Below are 14,683 nucleotides of genomic sequence, written 5' to 3'. Positions count from 1 at the left end.
GTTTTCATCACATTTTCTGCTACAGTGCTGATTACAGGCAGCAACTTTGGCAAAGATGCAAGGCAGAAATACTAAACTGTACCTGAGGTACTTATCCAACCGAGAATTGTGTTGATTTTTTTCTAGATAAAAAAAACGTTGTATTATCTAAGCCTCTGATTATTACCTAAATAAAGAGTTTAGTTGAGTTTTTGGTTCTTCTTGGTTTTTCTGCCTCAGGATCAGTAGTTTCTCCCAGCGTACCATTTCCTTGACGTCACACTATCAACAGAAATTCTCATAACCTACATTCGGCATGCCTTTGCTCATGTGGGAAAGGATAATAGTAAAAACAACAACTGCTCATGCAAAAATAAATATGTACACAAACGAATCCTCGGGAGACAAATATGTGTATATGTGTATATGTTAGCACGGACACAGAGTAACAGACGTGGCCTTTTTGAGAGGAAACAAAAAGGTCAAGGGATTATTTAAAAGGTGCCAGCTCTGTTTTCCATCTCCCTGAAGTCACATACAGATGCCTCTCAAACAAGTATCTGGGTAATTTGTTCTTTTTCTCCCCATCCGGTTATGGATCCTAATCCCCAAAGTCAACACTCCTAACTCCGGACTTCCGATCTCCACGTTGTTTCATCCTTGTGGGAAGTGAGAATGACAGCGTTGTCAACACCAGCTGGCCAACCGTTCCCCACACACAACAATGTAGCTGATCAGGCATCGGTGATGATGCAAAACCTGAAATTATTTACCTTCTTCAGCCAGTGGTTTTTTATCACTTTTTCTAAGCAGTGGTAGCGACAAATCACATTGTTCAGTTTTGCAGTGTTAGTTTTCTTAAACATGGCTTTGCCTGGAATCTGACATTTTTTATGAGGTGAGAAAATATGGCTCGGTATTTGGCCCCAAATTGGACCCCTTGGCCTCTTTCATGTGTGTCAGACGTCTGGAGAGGGAAAAGTTCAGACTTGCTCTGGACTGTCCTGCTAGGCAGTTGCAGGGAAACAGCTGGTATGTCCAACCTCTCCACTAATATATCCACCTCCAAATGGTGTTCAGCAATGGAAAAAAAGTCTCATTTCTGTAGTGGAATACCAATGTGGCGGCACTTGCTAACAGAAACCTTAAGAGCCTGCATTTGATCAGCCAGAACACAGGGTACATTCATGTAGCATAAATCAGATTGTGTGTATGGCACGCAGCTGTAACTAGCTAGTGAAAGAAACCAGTTCAAGACATGAACAGATTGAATCAAAGTTAAAAACACAAGTGAAACAAGCGTCAACTGGTTGAACGATACACACAACCTGGTAACAACCCTTACAGTCATTTATCATCAGTGAGCAGCTCCAGTGGGAGGTGAAGTGCCTTGCTTAAGGACATCTTCCTGCCACTTCATCAAAGGAGAGGACACTGTCAGTCACCCTCCCTCCCCCCAGTTCACATTTTCCCAGCTGGTCTCTGGAGTCCAACTAGAGACCCTCCAGTCAAAAGGCCCAATCCTCTGACCTGCAGCCACCTGGTGCCTGCTGGATGACCCTGGAGAAATCCTGCAGTCCTCTTTGGAATACAGTGCTTGTATGCACCAATCGTTAGTCCATTCCAAAATATTCATAGTTTAAATATTAGGTTTACATTTTTATATGGGTTGTGAGCCCCAGATATTCTGTAGTAAATATGTAGCTAACCTGAATGGGGCATTTTCAACTCCGTGACCCTCCAGCCCAGCCCATATTAGCCAAGCAGTGTCTGGATTCCAAGTGTGGGAGAGTCCCTCTCCATTCTTTTCAGGTCTAGAAAGCAGGTAAATGATTTGTCAGAGTAAGATGACCCCTTTACTTCAAGTTCACCCAAACACTCACCAGGCTGTATGCTGGGCTCTTTGTCTCTGCTAATCCATTTCTGATAGATTTTAATGTATTTGCACAAGTTTCTCTCCGTCGTGTTCATTTTGTTGTTACTACTTTTTTGGTTGAATCAAGTGATGATAAGGATTTAGAGGAGAATTAAAAAATTAATTAGTGATTTCATACAAGACAAGTACATGTGTTACTGTTCTTAACAAATAATAACAGTTTTTTCTTTAGTTGTTTAAACTTTGTCTTTCCAAATCTTTTTTTTTTCTAATTAGTAAGTTTTTCCTGTTTACTTTAATGCTGTTGTTGACACATGTATTTACATGTTTCAAATTATGTTCCTGTTTTAATTCAGGCAGCTTTTTGACATATTAAGCCAGTAGAGAACTTGTAAATAAATAATAAATAAAGTGCCATTAGTGGAAGTTTGGAGTGAGCCCGATGAGTCACTGAGTTGAGTGTTTACTATTTTAAAAAAGGCACTTTAAAAGGAAGTAAGCATTATGAATGAAGTTAAAGTCAAATAAAAATGCTGGTGCCTAAAACTATCAAGCACCATAAAAAGTGACTATAGACTCATATTCAGTTGGAAAGAGGCTGTAGGGACGTACTCAGCATGGCACTTTGCTGCAAGTTAGTGCAACTGAATATATTTAGAGTCAGTTTCCTAAGATGACCTGGATGGACTTTGTGATCCTGTTTGTCTGCCCCACCTGTCTCTGATTTGATATGTGTGTTAGCTGTGTGTGTGTGTGCGCGCGTGTGTGCATGCTAATGACGGTCCTGTGACCTAAGTGCTTTGGACTGTAATGAGGTCAGTGTCCCATTGAACCCGGTGATAAACCTCACAGTGATTTGGTCTCCCTCTACTGAGGGAAACCATGAATTGCACATGTGATCAAGTTTGTGTTGACAAATTCTTCCCTATATCTTTGATAAGCACATGGAGGTTATGTAGATATATACTGTGCATAGTTGGCACAGATATGAAAATGAACTGAATTGTTTGCTTGACTGAAAGAGAGGTTTACTTTGGGAGGGAGTGTCATAATCCATTCAAAGGTCTCCTTGCAAGTCATCTCATGCCCTATTACAAGTCAAAGAGTCGACACCTTGAGGGGCTTAATCGCTGAGTCCCATCATCAGGAAACATAATATCTGTTAACACATGTTTGTGGTTTTTCTTTGTGCCGTGACATCAACGGTGCAGCTGTGTGTTAGTTCTTCTAGAGGCCGGGCGTCTGCATAGGTGAAGCCGATGAAAATAAACACGTAATGAGTTTATTTTTTCAGCGAGCATCATATTTAGCAGGAATTGTGTGTGATACGATCAGGTCCCCTCCACCTTCCAGCTACAGACAAATACACGTAACCAAACAACTGGATACAATCACTTTTCATGGCTTTTCTAAAAATGTGAAGTTATATTTTTTCCTCAGTGTCTTGCTTTATTTGCCATGAGGCACTGTTTGCTGTTGACAGGCCTTGTGGATGATGTGTTTGATTTTCCACAGGTGTGTTTTTGTCAGGAGAGCACCACCTGTCGAATTAAGTTTGCTTTTTGTCAGTTGGTGGAGTCTGCAGCAGCAACGATGTGAGACAGCATGTGACGGAGCAGTTAATGTTACTAAGCTTTGTGAACTTGTAACCTCTGTTCATATCTTATTCTTCATGAGACAATAAATCAGTCTCTACTGACAGTAAAATGTCTGTATGTGGCAGCTCCATTACATAAAAAAGCATGATCCATTCTGATGTAGTTGCATTTTAATTGTAGTTTAATATTTATATGGTTTGACTGTGGGATTAAAGCAGAATCTCATCCGGTTATGTATTTTACTACGTGTACTTGTGGACAGTAGAGGGGGCTATTTCCCCACACTTACCCCTCACCTCTCTGGGTGGGGGACTGATCCTCCAGGCAGAAATACTACTGTGGCACAATCAGATTTTCCTAATGCCGCTTGTTATCTGTGATACATCTGTCTGTTTAGTATGTAGGTCTGTGGTAAAGACTGTGTGTATCCCAAGGGTGCTACCAAACAGTGGAAATATTCTTCCTCTCTAGAAAACACCTCCCCTTTTAATAGCCTTTAATAGATGGTAACAAACCCTATGAACTTTTAAATGTCAAAGTGTAAAAATCCAATATACATTTTCATGGTAAACATCTATTAGAGAAATGTGCTCTGCAGTTTCAGGTTGTCTCTTCCATGTATTGCAGTCTGTGAGGTTTGGATACAGGCAGAAGAATCAACACAGAGTCTGTCATTATTTGAGATTACACCTCCCAGGCATTGTGGGCCGAGTACAGTTCCAGACATTTCCGGATGCTCTGACTTGACGGTGCACTAATTAGTGGAGTCATTACAGGTACAAGAACTCTCCAACAAGTCCTTTTGGAGTAGGATTCTTTTAAGTCTGTGGTAATTTCCTGCATCTCACCTCTTTTGAGGTCATGCTGTGTTCCAAGTTGAGGCACATAATGGGATAATTGTTTTTATCAGTGTAATATCAGGTGGCCATGCTGCTGAGAGGGACTGGGATTTTCCGATGACTGCCTTTAACTGTATGACTGTGAGTTATAGAAGCAGAGTTTATAATTTATTTACATAGAAACTGATACAAGGCACTTCAGCTTCTCTGTTTCAGTGGTGCATCGGTCGTAGTCCCTGAAACATACATGTCTGATTAAATCTCAAGTCAAAAAAAACAACAAAGGAACCGATCACTCAGTGGTAAATGGGGCTGACATATTCTCAGGGTGCAATTTATGTACAGAACAACAACCTAGTAGAAATTATATGTCTTTAATGCATTAAATGCAATAAAATGGTCTTTCTTCTATCCCATATACAGTGGAGTGCCCCCCTCCACCTCTTCCCTATACTGTAACTGTTGTTTCGGCACCACAGGCTACACATTCTCCTGTTGTTGTGGAATGCGTCTTATTCAGAGTGACAGCCAAGCTGTTTCTGCTTGCCTGAGCAGGACTGAGAGGAACCCCGCAGGGCTCCGTCTGACGGTCTGTCTCAGTGGAGCGATGCAGCCCAACAGTTTCTAAAGGGGCAATAAGTAACTTTTGCCTTTCAGCCCATACAGCAGTCACCATTATATACAGTATTTGCAGGAGTTTAATAGGCTTGTATTGATAACTTAGTGCTTACTTTGCCATGATAAATGATAAATGACAAAGGCTGTAAAGAGAAACAGCACCATTACTCTTTAATTCAGGCCTTGGTTAATACGTTACATAAACATCTAAAACCACAACTAATAGTTTTTTTATTGAATAATCTGCAAATTGTTTTTTCATTTGTTTTGTCTATGACATGCAAAAAATAGTGAAAAAAAACACATCACAACTTTCTAGTTGTCTAAGATTAATGTCTAGAAAATGCCTTGTTTAATCAGATCAGTAGTACAGAACCCAAAGATATTCAGCTCGCTGTAAAAATCTTTTTTTTTCACCATTTCTGCTTGAAAAACGACTGAAACGATAAAAACCATTATCTAAATGTTTGCAAGGCTCGATTAACATCTCCCAATACAAAAAACAAAGGTTCATTCATACATACACATATTGATTTCAGCCAGATGCCTGTGTGGGTGGTGGTGATGAGAATAACATAAAACAAAATAAAAGTTGTGGTATAGCAGCAAAACAGTGGACTCATTATGAAATGCACTGTTGATCAGTCCAATACGCACAAGTGCAAACACTCAATGCAACAATGTGCTTATTGATGCTTTGTGTCAGAGGAGTATGAGGCTGCTGCATCCTCTGTTCACATTACTTCTTTGCAGCCCAGTGTTGTGTTAATCTGAAAGCATATTGTCTGCAGCTCTTAAAGTTTGAGGTTTAGAAAAGTTATCACGTCCGACTCGGAGCCAGTTACACTGGAGGCCAGGTTACTCACTCCCAACTTGCTCCTGCGACTCCTGTGATAAGTCTCTATTTGTGGGAAGCAGGAGCCCTTTCCCTCCTAATCTGATAGCTGTGACCCTCTGACCTCCATTCTGTTAGCCAACCCCCCACCTCTCATTCTCCGACTGTCTCGCACATTCACTGGCTGGAGATCTTAGAGATGTGAGGAACGATGTCATTTGAACTCTTCCATTCAGATGTGTAATCTGGCAGTATAGATGTGCCGTATATGTTTCAGAGCACAATCTACTGCTGCCATGGTAAATTAACTTTTTTATCATACATTTACACTGCTGATACATAGAGTTTAAACTTTTCCTCAGTTTCCAGGACTTCCTATCTGGTGACACCACCATGTAGAAAGGCCTAACCTTTACTCAAAAGACAGTAAAGTTTACATTTAGGGACATACTGTATATTACTCAAGTTCCCATGTGACTGGAACGTCGTTACATGACCACAAACTGCTGCTAGTGCCTTTAAAAGAGGGGATAAAGGAGGTGGATGGAGTCTGTATTCACACCAGGCTTTAAATTTACTCGAAAGCCACTGAATAGTCTCTTTACTGTACCCTGATTCATCGCTGTGTTCAGAACCTGTTGCTCAGGGATACTGGGAGTTTCCTTTTTGCAAACAGAGACATGCAGCATGTAGAGAGAGAGAGAGAGAGAGAGAGAGAGAGAGAGATATGCAGAGCGATGAGCGTCACCAGGTGATGCTGTCACAGAGATTTCCTCTCGTGTTTTTGTTTCTGTAGTTAATTCAGATTGAGAGATCTTTACATCGCAGCTCACCCCTGTCATGCTGTTTGGCCGCAGCTCAGGCAGGCGTGTGGCGTGGCATGTTTTTCAGCCATATATGTGTGTGTGTGTGTCAGGCACTAGAGTTTGTATCCGTTTGTCTGGCTGTTTACACTGCTGTTCAGCTGTGGCATGCTGTGCGACCGCAACCCCGGTTTGTTTGTGTGCATCTGCGCATGTCCAGCCCTGTGAGTGAGTGTCTGTGGACGTCCTAATTTGTGTGTGTCATTTAAAACTCCCAGCGCCCAGGGCCTTGGAGCTTAATGCTTGTATAACCACTGAGACGACGGCTACACTGTGACTCACAGCAAGAGGTCAACGACCCCCACTAGCTGAAATAACACCAGTGAAGGTGCAGAAGTTGAAGGGGGGAGGGGGTTGCTGCCAAAAGGCCCTGTAGCTGTTCTAAAGGCTACAGAGGATAGACACTCACAGTTTTTGAATTGTCAATCTGTGTTGTCATGTGTGTCTGGTGTCAAGCCTCTGTCCAGCAGTTACACCTCAGGTCAAAGTGACACCATCGACCGTTGCCATGCAGCACAATCCTCACCAGTCAAAGCCTTTGAGTGATAAAAATGCATCGCTTCAAATGCACCTTAAGCCATAGTTAGTGTTGGGTTAACATTTCATTTGTAGGAAAGGTTTACTTTAAATGCACCCTCTTCCCTCCAGTGTAGGATATTGTGTTGCACACGAATTACCTCGTATACTTTTGTTCAATAATTCACAAATGCTATATTTAGCTCCGATGAAACTCGCACTCTGAATATGAAATCTGATATCTGACTGACAGTCAGTGTGGCATAAAATCCCACCATGCTGTGACAGATAATTGGACCCCTTCCACCCCTCGTGGATTATGTTCAGCAGGTTTTGTTGGTGTTGTAATTAGTCAATCATTCATCCTCCCATTGATGGTCTCAGCTCTCAGACTCATTCCTGGTCTTAGGTTTCATGCTTTTGTCTGTGCATTGTGAGGACAGACACTGGGGAGGCCTGGAATTTCAGTTCAACTCCTGCTCAAACATCTCAGGATTTCACAGGTCACAGGCATCACAGAAATCTCGAAGGACCACCACTGTGCAATATCTGATAAATGCATGAATTCAGTACTTTTACAGTCATCTTTTAAATTCACCCATGACCAACTGCATGGCCAAAGATTTATTATTGTCAGAATAATGACGTAATTGATTTTTAATATCTTGCTATAAATTTAGGTTTAACATATTGAGTGCTTGATTTTTCTAGCCCTTGTAAACATGGGATTGGTTTTTGGTTTGATTAATAGTTTTATCCACTGCTAAGACTTCTGCTACCACCTAAATAAAATGGAGATGAATAGGTTTTTTATTTTTTTTGGTGGACTGACTCTTTAAATTGCCAGAAATCCCTGCTGAGGTTATGGTCCTGCAGTTTGACAACAGGTGACCAGCATGTGAACTGGGTGAAGGGAAGTTACTAAACCCTTGTAAAAGGCCGGTTTTAACTGCTTCACAAGTCGGAGTGAGAAGCATTCAAATGGAGGGAAGATGATGTTTAGTCACTGTCACAGTCTGGTTTATCTCTGATTTACGACAGATGGTTGCTTGTCATATGAGATTGTGGCCACGTGTGTCTAATATCAACATTGGTTACAAATATCATGACCAATGCATTTTTACAAATGCCTTTTTGACAACAAATGCCCAGCTGTTGTTTCTGTCCAATGAAAACAAAATTCCGGTGGTTACTGCATGTCTACACAGAAAGTATTTCAGCCGTGTTCTTCAGTCATCTGATGGAACAGATATTTTAATCAATCCAGCTTTCTGCACAGTAATTGCTGAAGTCTGAAGTTGTACTCAAGTTCACGTGCATCCCATAGCATGTTTTACATGCATATCTGCATGTCCATGTTTATTGATTTTAGAGAGTTGCAGTCCTCACACCCTGCCTTCATCAATGGAGAGCCAATGCAACCTGTTATAAATTACAAATACCTTGGCGTTGTGCTTGACCATAAGCTCAGATTGGACTTTTGGACTGACCTCATACACACTGAGACACAACAGAGAATGTGCTTTTAAAGGAAACCGTTGCTCCTTAAAGTCCGCCACAAAATGCCTCAAATGTTTTACTGTGCTGTTATTGGCTGTTGTGACCGTCTGCATCAGCCGCTGGTTTGACAAGGCCGCTGAGGCACAGAAAAAGTCGGTAACAACAGCCAGTAACCTGCTAAGGATCACGTTACCAAGTATGGACTGCATATACAGTGCATCCAGAAAGTATTCACAGCGCTTCACTTTTTCCACATTTTGTTATGTCACAGCCTTATTCCAAAATGGATTAAATTCATTTTTTACCTCAACATTCTACACACAATACCCCATAATGACAAAGTGAAAAAAGTTTGCTTGAATTTTTGCAAATATATTAAAAAAAAAAAAAAAAAAACATCACATGTACATAAATATTCACAGCCTTTGCCATGACACTCAAAATTGAGCTCAGGTGCATCCTGTTTCCACTGATCATCCTTCAGATGATTCTACAACTTGATTGGAGTCCACCTGTGGCATATTCAGTTGATTGGACATGATTTGGAAAGGCACACACCTGTCTACATAAGGTCCCATAGTTGACAGTGCGTGTCAGAGCACAAACCAAGCCATGAAGTCTAAGGAATTGTCTGTAGACCTCCGAGACAGGATTGTATCGAGGCACAGATCTGGGGAAAGGTACAGAAACATTTCTGCAGCATTGAAGGTCCCAAAGAGCACAGTGGCCTCCATCATCCGTAAATGGAAGAAGTTTGGAACCACCAGGACTCTTCCTAAAGCTGGCTGCCCGGCCAGTCTGGGTGATCGGGGCAGAAGTTGCTCTGTGGAGAGAGGAGAACCTTCCAGAAGGACAACCATTTCTGCAGCACTCCACCAATCAGGCCTGTGTGGTAGAGAGGCCAGACGGAAGCCACTCCTCAGTAAAAGGCACATGACAGCCTGCCTGGAGTTTTCCAAAAGGCACCTGAAGGACTCTCAGACCATGAGAAACAAAATTCTCTGGTCTGATGAAACAAAGATTGAACTCTTTGGCCTGAATGCCAAGCATCATGTCTGGAGGAAACCAGGCACCGCTCATCACCTGGCCAGTACCATCTCTACAGTGAAGCATGGTGGAGGCAGCATCGTGCTGTGGGATGTTTATCGGCAGCAGGAACTGGGAGACTAGTCAGGGTCGAGGGAAAGATGAATGCAGCAATGTGCAACAGGACAACGACCCTAAGCACACAGCCAAGATAACAAAGGACTGGCTTTGGGACAACTCTGTGAACGTCCTTGAGTGGCCCAGCCAGAGCCCAGACTAAACATCTGTGGAGAGATCTGAAAATGGCTGTGCACTAACACTCCCCATCCAACCTGATGGAGCTTGAGAGGTTCTGCAAAGAAGAATGGGAGAAACTGCCCAAACATAGGTGTGCCAAGCTTGTAGCATCATACTTGAGGCTGTAATTGCTGCCAAAGGTGCTTCAACAAAGTATACTTCTGTACATGTGATTTTTTTTTTTTTTTTTTTTTAATATATTTGCAAAAATTTTAAGCTAACTTTTTTCACTTTGTCATTATGGGGTATTGTGTGCAGAATTTTGAGGTAAAAAATGAATTTAATCCATTTTGGAATAAGGCTGTAACATAACAAAACGTGGAAAAAGTTAAGTGCTGTGAATACTTTCCGGATGCACTGTACAGAGACAGGCTAATGAATGAGGGAAACAACATTGTGGGTGACAAGAGGCACATTTAAACTGTTGCCATCTGGGCGACAATATTGTCTCCATCTGTTCACCAAAAACAGATCCAGAATTTCATTTGTTCCACAAGCCATTACAAGTAATGCACAAACAATTAAGCAGGTTGTGCAGCTGCTTTGATCAGCCTTCTCTGGTGCGACACTTGATTATGGGCATGTGCCAGAGCATGTCTATTGCTCACACTGTATGGGTATGTGTATGAGGATTTATGAGCATGCCATCAGTGATTCTGTGTTAGTGGTACTGTGATGATGTGACTAAATGCCTAGTGATTATGCTGCAAACCAGTTTCCCCACGGGGCTAAATAAAGTATCTGTCTATCTATAAATAATCTATAGGCAGACACAAGACTGAAGCTGCTGCTGCTGCTGCTGCTGATGTGCTGCTCACGCTACATCCCATGTGTACAGTAGACATAGTGTAAGTCCCACCAAGATCCATTTTTTTGGCATTTTCTGAAATAATACAAAAATTAAGAAAACTGCTTATCTAACTGTATGAAGTCTGATGACCCATCAGCCAAGAAGAGGGGAGACATTCCCCTTTTCAGTCTCCCTGCTGTCGTGGATGTGCAGCAGAACGCAAACCTTTCAACCTTTCTTACTGTAATTATCTGTTCCAATTACAAATACCACTCTGGAAAACAGGAAATCTGTCTGTGTTGTCTTTATGACTCTCACAGACTGTACTCTATGCAGGTTGTAATAAGACATGAAAAGGATGTTGAAAAGAGGGAAGCATACTTTCGGCAAAGCTCATGATATGTTCATGTCTGCAGATTACCTCAGATTACCTCTGCTGAAAACTGTCACTCCAAAAGCACAAATGCACTGACTTCAAGTGCAATTTTGCCTTTTCCTTCTTTGGTTTTCCCCAGAATAAGCAGATCATTTCCAAGTTTTAAGACTCTTGACAAGGTGACAGGGGGTATGCTTGGCCACCCAAGTCTGTTTGGCAAGTTTCCCACCTTTCAAGTTTGTATGAAAACTTCCAAAGTCTTCCAAACTCTCATCTAATTCATTGTCATCATTGGAATAATTACACTCTGCCTGGAGTCTCTTGATGATACATTCTCAGACTATTTATTTTTGTCTGTATTTTGCATTTCATTATTGCACCCTCTGCCATTATTAGTTTACAGTTATCTAGTTTTAAACAGTCATTTGAACACCTGCTTATTTTCTCTAAAAAGACATTTGCTATGATGTTGTTCAGTCCTGACCTGCACAATAACACAATGAGCCACAGGAGTCTATTAAGAGGTGTATGCAGAAGGCTAATCATTACCTGTTACAAGACAGTTTATTACCCCTGGGTTTATTAACAAAGTTCCCACTCTGAACATTGTTTATTTTAGTTTACACACTGTGAAATTGCAACTGACAGTTACTTTGATCGTTGAGTTTGTCTGACCTCAGAGAAGTCGGCTTGTGGCTGAGAATGCAGGAGTGTCTGGCTTTTAATGTTTCCTGAAACATTTCGTGATTTGCCCCTTTTTGAAAGTCACCTTGAAAATGAATGATTTTCCCACAGGAAGTTGTTATTCTTCATTTTTCTCATGGGACAGCCATAATTAAATTGTCTGGTTTTGACAGTTTTAGAGTGAACAATTGCTTGGTAACGCTCAAGAATGTTAACTCCTTCTTTCCCAGAGGGTTAACTATTTACTCTAATCATGTCACAGCCACCCTCTCAGAACTGTGTCACTGAAGTTAGCAGAGAAAGTCTCTCATGCTTGAATCCCCATTCAGGCACCAGCAAAAGACAATCACAAGTCCCTGAGTCATGTCTGCCCAAAAGCAAACTGCTCCTCATATGACTAAATACAATATTTTCCTTTCATGAAAATTTTCATCATCGCAGAAAGTGCAAAAATAATCCAGTCTTATGACAAATAAGTGAGTTACCTAATTTTCTTTAATAGACACACAGTTAATTAGTCATCATAGTTAACTAGTCTTTCCCTATAATTAGCTTAGATTTCACATAATATATTAAATGTTGAAGACTATACATTTCTTTTGTTCTCCACCCTCCCTCTTTGTTAGACCAGACATAATCTTGCAGACTGGGGTCACTTGGATCATCAGTGACCCCAGGCCATGACAGAGAACTAAAGGATAAAGTTGTCAAGCGTGTGTCAAAACATTTCTGCATCTCAGCATAAACATGAAGAAACCTCTTTAAGGACGGTGAATTGCTGTGGACAAATGATGTTTCTTTCTGTCAGCAACTGAGGTTATATGCACAAAATGCCTGCCGTTGTTTTAAACCCCAGCACTATTAAAGAGACACTTGCACAAACCTCCTGTTCCTTTTATCAGTAATCTCCGATTAGCAGATGTCGAGGGTCTCTGTCATCTGATCCCATAGGCAGTATGAGAAACCAGTCCAGACAAGAAAGTGAGGCCTGGATTACTGTGTAACCACAGAGCACTGAAGACAGGGGTCTAAGCTGGATTTAGCAATAAATGGCATCATGTAGAGCAGAGGCAATGTATGAAGGGAAGAGTTTTTTGGTATGTCCAAGCTAGAGGAAGAAGATAAACTGATTGATTTACATAAAGTGATGCCTTCAATGTGACACCTAAATAAAAAAAAAAAAAAAAAAAGAAAAATTTGAATTTACATTTGACAGTGATTTTGTATATTTTAAAACCAATACCAATTATATTGTTTATACATTACCATTATTCCATACAGCAATGCAAATACTGGAATATGATATAGTTTTTAGAGTATAGCAGTAACTTTGCTCAGTGACTAATTGCGCTATTGCACTAGACTGGGACTAATTTTAATCCATAAGTGAGAATTCAGCACAGCTCTCACAGAACAGCATCTGATTCTTTTTGTTGAAAATTGAAGTCAGAAGATCACGTGACCACAACTTTTGCTCCCACTGCATTTTCACACAATTTGCTTTTTTTAAAGCAAGATCTGTAGTTTTTCTTATTATCATGTTTGAACAAAGAGAACAAGTCAAGGGGAACAAATTGCCCCTCTCTCTAAAACACTGAAAGGCAAGGCTGCCGTAATTCTAAGGTATCAGTCAGCAGGAGGGATCGCTTTTCACTGCTGTGACAAAGGGAGAAGGAGGAGGAAGGAGGAGTTAGGAGAGGAAATATTGGCAGGGCAGCCAATGCGGAGCACACCTCCTTCTGCTCTCCCCCTTAACTCTTTTGAATGGGGCACTCCTCTTCACTTTTCCTCTCTGCCTAGTGGAGTGTGTGTGGGTACTGAGCTGGAGGAAAGTCTGTGTGAGGAGTGTAGTGGCTGTATGGACATGTCATAGTCCACTCTGGGACCCTAATCAAGCAGCTGGACGTGGTCAAGACTTGACATTATGCCCAAGATGAGGACCCAGGTTGGAGTTTTGTTTTTGTTTGCCCAGTGGGTGGTCTACTCTGATGCTTGGTTCTGGTCCTGGACTGGTACCACAACTTTGGCCCCAACCATGGACCATGAGGGGTCTGGTAGTCCAGCAGGTAGTGGAGAACAGCCAACAGAGGACAGGATTGGAGCAGAGATCATTGATGAGGGACATGGGATCCAAAAGTCCAGGCAGACCTGGGATCCGACCACTCCTCTGCTGACCACTCTAATACCTACAACACAACCTGAGAATGACCAGACATCAGAAAAGGGCACAACAGGGATTTCGCCACTCATCAGTAAACCTGGTAATGGCACATCCTCACTAAAGGTTCTGGGTTCGGAAGGATTTGATGACTTAAGATTTACAGGAAATGCAGCAGGACTTGGATCTGACCTTGAGTCTGAAATGGCAGCAGACGCTGGGTCAGGTCTTTGGTCTGGCTCCAGATTCCGGTCTAGGTCTGGGATTTCAACAGGAGCAGAAACTAGCAGGGGATCTGACTTTGAAACACAAAGATTTTCTAGGGAAAACCAACAAGGTGCAGTAGTGGTTACTGATCACAGGGGGTTAGATAGTGGAGGCAGTGTAGTGCCCCAAACAAACAAGTTTCAAAAGAGTGACTTGATCATACATAACAGAACAGATGAGGACAATAATCTTGGTAGCACAAAATCAGAGCAAAATCCAGATTTTCTAGTTAAAATCCCCAATAACTCAAGCAGAAATAAAAAACTTAATAGTAGCTTTGATCTGACAAAGTATTCTCATGAAAACTCTACCCCAGAGAATTTACTTACTCCAGTTGAAGGCAACAACTTTGTAGACACTGCTCTGGTAACTAAGGACAACCAAGAAGTGGAAGTAACTCAGTTACCAGCTGGTGAATCAACAGCTACTTGGGAAACTCTACCCAACCAGGTTTTCCAGAC

At 41.6% G+C, this 14,683-nt stretch overlaps 1 protein-coding gene across 5 annotated transcripts in view; it reads left to right on the top strand.

Annotated features, from left to right (window-relative positions):
• LOC139625612 (collagen alpha-1(XVIII) chain-like) overlaps positions 1-14,683 on the top strand; it is a 73,972-nt gene that overhangs the window by 20,880 nt on the left and 38,409 nt on the right. The window contains exon 1 of one of the 5 annotated variants that reach the window (XM_071485871.1): positions 7,947-14,058. The exons of 2 other annotated variants lie outside the window; for them this stretch is intronic. In XM_071485871.1, the coding sequence (XP_071341972.1) occupies positions 13,722-14,058 (337 nt within the window). In that variant the 5' untranslated portion in view covers positions 7,947-13,721. Of the gene's footprint in view, positions 1-7,946; positions 14,059-14,683 lie in introns of those variants that run through there. 2 more of the 5 variants (XM_071485793.1, XM_071485923.1) reach the window with 2 other exon arrangements.

The sequence above is a fragment of the Trachinotus anak genome, unplaced genomic scaffold, assembly GCF_046630095.1.
Source record: "Trachinotus anak isolate AG129_WGS33_773 ecotype Australia unplaced genomic scaffold, CSIRO_AGI_Tana_v1 ptg000001l, whole genome shotgun sequence".
In the NCBI taxonomy this organism is placed as follows: domain Eukaryota; kingdom Metazoa; phylum Chordata; class Actinopteri; order Carangiformes; family Carangidae; genus Trachinotus; species Trachinotus anak.
The sequence above is the reverse complement of the archived record's forward strand: the minus strand, read 5'-3'. Positions and strand labels throughout refer to the sequence as shown.